Here is a 10,000-nt window from a genome sequence, read left to right on the forward strand (position 1 = left end):
CAGAGAAATGTTATAAATTATGACATGAAGAGTAGATTCATATTATTCACTGAATGTCTATGTTTGTCTGTAAATGTAAATAATATCTTTAATCAAATGTTTGATATTCTACAGATATTTATAAATAAAACTGTAATAAAAGTGTAAACGTGTGTCTTTAATTTTGTTATTTATTCAAAAGTCGTTCGAATATCTGTTTTATTAAAGAGTCGACTAAATAATGAGTTCATAATGTTTCTAAGTAGATATATATATATATACATGTTTATATGTGTGTATATGTGTATATATGTATATATGTGTATATATGTATATATGTGTATATATGTATATATGTATATATGTGTATATGTGTATATGTATATATGTATATATGTGTATATGTGTATATGTATATATGTGTATATGTATATATGTGTATATGTGTATATGTATATATGTGTATATGTGTATATGTATATATGTGTATATGTGTATATGTATATATGTGTATATGTGTATATGTATATATGTGTATATGTGTATATGTGTATATGTATATATGTGTATATGTGTATATGTATATATGTGTATATGTGTATATGTGTATATGTGTATATGTATATATGTGTATATGTGTATATGTAAATATATGTGTATATGTGTATATATGTGTATATGTGTATATATGTGTATATGTGTATATGTGTATATGTATATATGTGTATATGTGTATATGTGTATATGTGTATATGTATATATGTGTATATGTGTATATGTGTATATGTAAATATGTTTATATGTGTATATATGTGTATATGTGTATATGTGTATATGTGTATATGTATATATGTGTATATGTGTATATGTATATATGTATATATGTGTATATGTATATATGTGTATATGTGTATATGTGTATATGTTTATATGTGTATATGTGTTTATATGTGTATATGTTTATATGTGTATATATGTGTATATGTGTATATATGTGTATATATGTGTATATGTATATATGTATATATGTATATATGTTCATATGAATGAATGTGGACCAGGAGCTTACACTCAGATCACTGAGAGCTGATCTGATCCCAGATTAAACATCAGAGACACTTTAATCTGGATCGTTTAGAGACAGAACTTCTGTGATAGAAAGCTCCAGAACAGCCACTAAAGGGCCCTTACTGAGTTTATCTTACTCTCCAAGCTTTTACTTTGTTCAATAATATTTAAAGATTTTATTTTATTTCATTAGCTAATATTTTATTTTAATTTAATAACTAATATTTTATTTTATTAACTAATATTTTAATTTAATAACTACTATTTTATTTTATTAACTAATATTTTATTTGAATAACTAATATTTTATTTGAATAACTACTATTTTAATTTAATAACTAATAATTAATTGTATTAACTAATATTTTAATTTAATAACTAATAATTAATTTTATTAACTAATATTTTAATTTATTAACTAATATTTTGATTTAATAACTAATATTTTAATTTAATAACTAATCATTCATTTTATTAACTAATATTTTATTTGAATAACTAATATTTTATTTGAATAACTAATATTTTAATTTAATAACTAATGATTAATTTTATTAACTAATATTTTAATTTATTAACTAATATTTTATTTGAATAACTAATATTTTGATTTAATAACTAATAATTAATTTTATTAACTAATATTTTAATTTAATAACTAATATTTTAATGTAATAACTAATATTTTATTTGAATAACTAATATTTTAATTTAATAACTAATAATTAATTTTATTAACTAATATTTTAATTTAATAACTAATATTTTAATGTAATAACTAATATTTTGATTTAATAACTAATATTTTGATTTAATAACTAATATTTTAATTTAATAACTAATATTTTGATTTAATAACTAATATTTTGATTTAATAACTAATATTTTAATTTAATAACTAATATTTTAATTTAATAACTAATATTTTGATTTAATAACTAATATTTTGATTTAATAACTAATATTTTGATTTAATAACTAATATTTTGATTTAATAACTAATATTTTGATTTAATAACTAATATTTTGATTTAATAACTAATATTTTGATTTAATAACTAATATTTTGATTTAATAACTAATATTTTGATTTAATAACTAATATTTTGATTTAATAACTAATAATTCATTTCCCTGCAGTATTTATATATTTTGTGGTCATTTCCCAACAACAACAACAGCACTGCTGGTGACGTCACCGTGCTGACGTCATCACGTGACTCACCCGATCTCGTCGTCCACGGACTTGAAGAAGAACCGGACGTTGGGTTTGTTCAGGACCTGCTTGAAGTCCGCCAGGGTGACGCGCTGCGCGGGCACGCTGATCCGGATCAGGTAGGGGGTCTCCTGGTCCTCCAGGTGGTAGATGACGCGGGTCTCCTCCATGCTGGCCCGGCACGGCCCGGCACGGGGGGGGAGAGGGAGACAGGCACCTGTCTGTCTGTCTGTCTCTGGTCCTGGTCCAGATGCTGGTCCTCCTGGTCCTGGTCCTGGTCCAGATGCTGGTCCTCCTGGTCTCTGGTCCTGATGCTGCAGGTCTCTGGTCCTGGTCCTGGTCCTCCTGGTCTCTGGTCCAGATGCTGGTCCTGTCTCTGGTCCTGGTCCTCTCTGGTCCAGATGCTGGTCCTGGTCCTGGTCCAGATGCTGGTCCTGGTCCTGTCTCTGGTCCAGATGCTGGTCCTGGTCCTGTCTCTGGTCCTGGTCCTCTCTGGTCCAGATGCTGCGGCTCTCTGATGCTCTCAGTCTCCTCCGGAAAACACCTTCAACATAAAAGCATCAACAATACACTTCTGGTTAAGCCCTTCAAAATAAAAGGCCCCAGATTCATGTCCTGACATTAAGCAGAGGAGGTGGTGCTGCTCACATCAGAGTATCAATATGAATCAATATTATAATTATGAATAACATTAATGATTAGAGACCTTCAGAAGCAGTGGAGTGAAGTCTACGTCATGAAGAAACCTGTGTATGTTTTATTAAAGCTACGTCATGAAGAAACCTACATCATGAAGAAACCTGTTTGTTTTATTAAAACTACGTCATGAAGAAACCTGTGTATGTTTTATTAAAACTACGTCATGAAGAAACCTGTGTATGTTTTATTAAAACTACGTCATGAAGAAACCTGTTTATGTTTTATTAAAACTACGTTTTGTATGTTTTATTAAAACTACGTCATGAAGAAACCTGTGTATGTTTTATTAAAACTACGTCATGAAGAAACCTGTGTATGTTTTATTAAAACTACGTCATGAAGAAACCTTTATGTTTTATTAAAACTACGTCATGAAGAAACCTGTGTATGTTTTATTAAAACTACTTTACATTTCCAGCTTTTATTGAAATCTTTCAAAAATAAAAGCAGATAATTGATTCGTCACCTTAATTTAAATCGGAAGCTGCTGTTGTGAGATTTTATTGTGAAATATTAGAAATTGTTTGTCAGGCAGCAGAGTGTCCCTTCAAAATAAATGTTTGGATCTGAAGAATCCTCCTTAAACCCGTCTGAAACCCCTTAAAGGTTCTTCAAAGACCCACCAAACAATTTGTAGTTCCACGTGTTTATTTGTAGTCCAACATTCATTACAAACTTTCTGTGAAGAGGTGTTCACTGACAGCTTTGGACAGTGGGACATTCCAGCTTCAAATCATTTTTTGTGCCAAAATACATAAATAAAATCTTGTTTTCTTTATTGATCAGTATCTGATCAGTATCTGATCAGTATCTGATCAGAGCGATCGGGTCCAGAGAGGATCTGAGGTGAAGGTTCGTCATCCTGCTGCTTTTATTGCTGCTGAAGAAGAAAAGACTTTAAACTGAACCTCTCAGCTCCCAGCGGCAGCGAACGCAGCGTTAAGGCCACTCAGGTGGAAGTCTGCTGGTTTCTAGGGTTAATGCAGAGTCACGTGACCCGAGGACTCATGTGCGGGTGGAGCCCTGGGTGGAGGACTGCAGGCTTGTTGGCGTCAGTCAGAATCCGGAGGTAGAAGTTAAACATCACAGAGTCTCTGAGCTGAAGAAGAATCTGGAGACGCTCGTTAGTTTTCAGCTACATGATGTTAAGTTATTATTAGTTATAGTTATTAAAACTAGTTCTGCTGGAAAAAAGCAGAAACAACGACGGAGACAGGGCGACAGTGAATGCATCATGTCTGACAGGTGTGTCAGACATGTTCTGATCTCAGCATCATGAATATAAACTGATCTCAGCTCAGCGTGACTCCTCAATGAGCCAGAGATCAATGAGTCAAAGACTGAAGTCTGAAGAAACCTCTGAATGTTGTTATATCGACCAAATCGACCAAACGGTAAAAATAAATCAATAGAGTAATCAATAAGTTAACGGAGTTAACGGATGAAAAAAACGAATTAAATACTGAAACGTTCAGAAACGAGCCTCCAGACTGTTGAGATCAAACATCAATCAATAATCTGATTAAATCAATGAAGACGATCCATAATCTGATGACATCACCACTGGAACACGTTCCACTGTGGTCAGTTAAAAAAAAGACTGACGTCCAATCAGACGACCCGTCTCACTGACGTCCAATCAGACGACCAGGGGCGTCGGCCTCGGTTTGAGCAGCTCAGAGTTTAAAGGACCTGATGAACTGGAGAACATGTCGTGTTGATTTGAGCTGCAGTTGTCCTTAAAAATCACATGATCAGTCACATGATCATCATAAATCAGCAGCGTGGAGCCCCCCCTCCTCGTCAGAATCCACTTCCTGCCACGACTTTAAATTCTCTGGAGTGAACTTCCTGTTTTTCAGACTTCTGTGGACGTCACGCGGAGACGTTGACGTCCCGCAGAGCGATGGCGGCGGTCGTCCCGGCAGCAGCGGAGGCGGTTGCCGTGGCGGCGGTCGTCCCGGCAGCAGTGGAGGCGGTTGCCGTGGCTGCGGGCTGCGGCTGTGGGAAGGGGGAGGGGGTAGGATGGACAGAGCAGGGCTGTTCTGATTGGTCGGGGCGGAGCTGGTCTGGAAAAGGATCTGCTGTAACGTCCGTCTGAGGTTCGGATGCAGGCGGCGCTGAGTCTGGTTGAAAATCTCCACGGCAACACACTTCATCACCCCGGCAACCAGGTCATCATACAGCGGCACCGTGTACATCCTGGACGTCTGCAGAGAGGAAACAGTGACAGGTTGACACCTGATGCCCCGCCCTAAAACACTACCCATGACGCCCGCCCTAAAACACTACCCATGACGCCCCGCCCTAAAACACTACCCATGACGCCCCCCCTAAAACACTACCCATGCCCCCGCCCTAAAACACTACCCATGACGCCCCTAAAACACTACCCATGCCCCCGCCCCTAAAACACTACCCATGACGCCCCGCCCTAAAACACTACCCATGACGCCCCGCCCTAAAACACTACCCATGACGCCCCGCCCTAAAACACTACCCATGACGCCCCGCCCTAAAACACTACCCATGACGCCCGCCCTAAACACTACCCATGACGCCCCCCTAAAACACTACCCATGACGCCCCCTAAAACACCCCATAAAACACTACCCATGACGCCCCGCCCTAAAACACTACCCATGACCCATGCCCGCCCCTAAAACACTACCCATGACGCCCCATGCCCCCGCCCCTAAAACACTACCCATGACGCCCCGCCCCTAAAACACTACCCATGACGCCCCGCCCCGCACTACCCATGACGCCCCGCCCACTACCCAACACTACCCATGACGCCCCGCCCTAAACACACCCATAAACACTACCCATGACGCCCCCCATGCCCCTAAAACACTACCCATGACGCCCGCCCCTGAAACACTACCCATGACGCCCCGCCCTGAAACACTACCCATGACGCCCCGCCCTGAAACACTACCCATGATGCCCGCCCCTAAAACACTACCCATGATGCCCCGCCCCTAAAACACTACCCATGATGCCCCGCCCCTAAAACACTACCCATGATGCCCCGCCCTAAAACACTACCCATGACGCCCCGCCCTAAAACACTACCCATGATACAAAACCTGGACAGACAAACAGAGGAGGTCAGCCTCTAGATGTATATGTCAGTGCTGCAGTAGAGGTACTCTTTGTGTTGCGTGTCCTGCGTTCTCACGTGTTTGTGGAGGAAGGCTCGGACTCGAGGCAGCTCCGGGTAGAAGGAGTTCCTCACAACCATCTGAAGCCACCGGATCTGAACCTCAGCGTTCAGGCCATCAAAGAGACACGAGTAACAGGAAGACAGGCTGGACATCACATCTGGACAGACAGGCAGGGGAGAGACAGACAGGAGGACAGACAGGAGGACAGACAGGAGGACAGACAGACAGACAGACAGACAGACAGGAGGACAGACAGACAGACAGGAGGACAGACAGACAGACGGAGAGACAGACAGACGGGGAGAGACAGACAGGAGGACAGACAGGAGGACAGACAGGAGGACAGACAGACAGACAGACAGACAGACAGACAGACAGACAGACAGACAGACAGACAGGAGGACAGACAGACAGACAGACAGACAGACAGACAGACAGGAGGACAGACAGACAGACAGGAGGACAGACAGACAGACGGAAAGACAGACAGACGGGGACAGACGGGGAGAGACAGACAGGAGGACAGACAGACAGGGGAGAGACAGACAGGAGGACAGACAGACAGACAGGAGGACAGACAGACAGGAAGACAGGAGGACAGACAGACAGGAGGAGAGACAGTGTTTGATTATGTAGTCTACATAAATGACTACTTATGCTGCAACAGTATTTCATATTCTATTTTCATTTCAACATTTCCTTTCTGCTCGATGTTTGTATACATAATGAGGTAACTGAAGTATAAGTAGTATTAGTAGTATTAGTTAGTAGTATTAGTAGTATTAATAGTATTAGTACTGGTACCTTGGGGCAGGGGGGACAGGTCCAGCATGCGGTCCAGGAACAGGACGATCTGGAAGGTGCTCCAGGCTGAGAGGTCAAAGGTCTCCAGGGTCTTCTGGTCGGGGGTCAGGCCGGTCCTCCAAAGGTCACACAGGTCCTGGACGGGCCGGGTCAGAGCGCCCCCTGCTGACAGGTCGGGCTCAAACAGAGGAGGTCCAGACCCGCTGAGCCAGCGCTCAAACTCCAGACCTGAGGGCCGGGGACAGGAAGTGATGTCACAGTCTGACGGGGGGTTACAGCTCATTCATGTACTGACTCACAGTACTGCAATACTACTAGGTACATTACACTGAGGTACTAATACTTTATATACATTTATTAAATATATTACTAATATTGTACTTTTTCCTGTACTACATTTATATTAGTTACTTTTTCCATAAAAACTTGATGTGTGTACTGTACTACTAATCTACGCAGTAGTACACAAAGTATCTCCAATTCGACGAACTGCTAAATTAAAATACTCATAATACTGTAATATATTATACTGTAATATATAATATATAATACATACTATATAATATTATATATTATATATTAAAGTATTATATATGATATAATATATATTATATATTATATAATACATAATATATAATACTTTAATATATAATATATATGACATTCATTATAGTGAGTACTTTTACTTCTTAGGACTCCCTTTACTGGCTTGTTCCATAACTACATATGTCATTCATGTCTGACCCCCCCCCACCCCCCCCCCCTCACCCTCTCTCTGGGCGACAGCAGCGTCCTTCAGTTCAGGGAAATATCTCAGGAAGTAGTCGATGAGATCCTGAGCCACCACGCTTTTAAACTTGAACTCCGAGATGTAGTCCTGAAAAAACACTACATATATAATATATATATATATATATATATATATATATATATATATATATACACATATATATATATATATATACACATATATATATATATATATATATACATATATATATATATATATATATATATATATATATATATATATATATATATATATACATATATATATATATATATATATGTATATGTATACATGTACTGGAGTGTGTACTGACCCTCAGGAAACAGTCGAATACGTCTCCACTCAGCTGAGACAAATACGCAACGAAACAGAAGCCTTTCTCATAAGTGAAGAGATTCATCATACGTGTATTTATGTATACATGTACTGGAGTGTGTACTGACCCTCAGGAAACAGTCGGGAGGACGTCTCAGGGGGACGGGAGGACTCCACTCAGCTGAGACAAATACGGGAGGACAGGGAGGACAGGGAAACAGAAGCCTTTCTCATAAGTGAAGAGATTCATCAGAGAGGACAGGGGGACACACCTGGGGGAGAGGGGGACAGGGAGGACAGGGGGACAGGGAGGACACAGGGGGACAGGGGGACAGGGGAGGACAGGGGGACAGGGGGACAGGGAGGGGGAGGGGGACAGGGAGGACAGGGAGGACAGGGGGACAGGGAGGACAGGGGGACAGGGGACAGGGGGACAGGGAGGACAGGGAGGGGACAGGGAGGACAGGGACAGGGGGACAGGGAGGACAGGGGGACAGGGGGGGAGGACAGGGGGACAGGGACAGGGGGGACAGGGACAGGGGGACAGGGACAGGGAGGACAGGGGGGACAGGGGGGGACAGGGGGACAGGGGAGGACAGGGAGGACAGGGGGGGGGACAGGGAGGACAGGGAGGACAGGGGGACAGGGAGGACAGGGGGGGACAGGGGACAGGGAGGACAGGGGGGACAGGGGGGACAGGGAGGACAGGGAGGACAGGGGGACAGGGGGGAGGGACAGGGAGGACAGGGGGGACAGGGAGGACAGGGGGGAGGACAGGGAGGACAGGGGGACAGGGAGGACAGGGAGGACAGGGGGACAGGGGACAGGGGGGACAGGGAGGACAATGTCACTTTACAAAACAAACTGTGTCTCTGTGTGTGTGTGGACAGGTGTCTCTGTGTGTGTGTGTGTGTGTGTGTGTGTGTGTGTGTGTGTGTGTGTGTGTGTGTGTGTGTGTGTGTGTCTCTGTGTGTGTGTGTGTGTGTGTGTGTGTGTGTGTGTGTGTGTGTGTGTCTGTGTGTGTGTGTGTGTGTGTGTGTGTGTGTGTGTGTGTGTGTGTGTGTGTGTGTGTGTGTGTGTGTGTGTGTGTGTGTGTGTGTGTGTGTGTGTGTGTGTGTGTGTGTGTGTGTGTGTGTGTGTGTGTGTGTGTGTGTGTGTGTGTGTGTGTGTGTGTGTGTGTGTGTGTGTGTGTGTGTGTGTGTGCTACCTGGCTCAAACTTGACCTGCAGTTTGCTCACAGGGTTGTTGTCTCCAAGGAGACGTAGCTGTCTGTGCAGAGCGTCCAATCGTACGGACGTTTCCAGACAAGTGAACGCCTCACCTAAAGAGGGGGGGGTTACAGTACAAGTACTATAAGTAACAGCATGTAGTAGTAGTAGTAGCAGTACTCTTACCATAAGCTTTGGAGGTACTAGTAGTACTAGTACTACTAGTACTACTAGTTGTACTAGTAGTACTAGCAGTACTAGCAGCAGTACTCTTACCGTAGGCCTCGGTGGTGATGCGTCGCTGGGCGTAGGTGGCCAGCCCCTCGCTCAGCCACATCTCCTCCCAGGTGGCGTTGGTGACGGCGTTGCCGAACCAGCCGTGAGCGATCTCGTGGACGACGTCTATCAGCAGGAACTCGCTGCTCTCCAGGATGGAGGCGATGATGAAGGTGAGGCAGGGGTTCTCCATGGCAACGATGGGGAAGGAGGGTGGGAGGAACACGATGTCACACCTGAGGGCCGTCGTCATGGTTACTCACATGCTTTAATCGTCACGCTGTGGAACCTCCAGGACTCCAGACTCACCTGCCCCACAGGTACGGACCGAACAGATCCTCAGCTACACCCAGCCAGCGCTCCACGCTGCCCCCCAGCTTCTTCACGGCACACGACAACAGACATGGCTCCGCCCACACTCGACTCCTGGACGACAGCATGCAGACATATAAACAAAAACAACAAATATATATAA

At 42.3% G+C, this 10,000-nt stretch overlaps 2 protein-coding genes across 2 annotated transcripts in view; both read right to left on the minus strand.

Moving 5' to 3' along the window:
- Positions 1 to 2,643, minus strand: part of LOC129088993 (segment polarity protein dishevelled homolog DVL-3) — a 16,945-nt gene extending 14,302 nt beyond the window's left edge. Inside the window, exon 1 of the mRNA XM_054596300.1 lies at positions 2,273 to 2,643. Within this exon, the coding sequence (XP_054452275.1) occupies positions 2,273 to 2,433 (161 nt within the window). The 5' untranslated portion in view covers positions 2,434 to 2,643. The remainder of the gene's footprint in view (positions 1 to 2,272) is intronic.
- A 955-nt stretch (positions 2,644 to 3,598) lies between these two features.
- The window catches only part of rnpepl1 (arginyl aminopeptidase like 1), an 11,203-nt gene continuing 4,801 nt past the window's right edge, over positions 3,599 to 10,000 (minus strand). The window contains exons 4-11 of the mRNA XM_054596665.1: positions 9,835 to 9,951; positions 9,526 to 9,761; positions 9,246 to 9,362; positions 8,040 to 8,152; positions 7,705 to 7,813; positions 6,937 to 7,164; positions 6,147 to 6,289; positions 3,599 to 5,172 (exon numbers count right to left, since the gene is read on the minus strand). Of these exons, the coding sequence (XP_054452640.1) occupies positions 4,732 to 5,172; positions 6,147 to 6,289; positions 6,937 to 7,164; positions 7,705 to 7,813; positions 8,040 to 8,152; positions 9,246 to 9,362; positions 9,526 to 9,761; positions 9,835 to 9,951 (1,504 nt within the window). The 3' untranslated portion in view covers positions 3,599 to 4,731. The remainder of the gene's footprint in view (positions 5,173 to 6,146; positions 6,290 to 6,936; positions 7,165 to 7,704; positions 7,814 to 8,039; positions 8,153 to 9,245; positions 9,363 to 9,525; positions 9,762 to 9,834; positions 9,952 to 10,000) is intronic.

The sequence above is a fragment of the Anoplopoma fimbria genome, chromosome 1 (genome assembly GCF_027596085.1).
Source record: "Anoplopoma fimbria isolate UVic2021 breed Golden Eagle Sablefish chromosome 1, Afim_UVic_2022, whole genome shotgun sequence".
NCBI lineage: Eukaryota > Metazoa > Chordata > Actinopteri > Perciformes > Anoplopomatidae > Anoplopoma > Anoplopoma fimbria.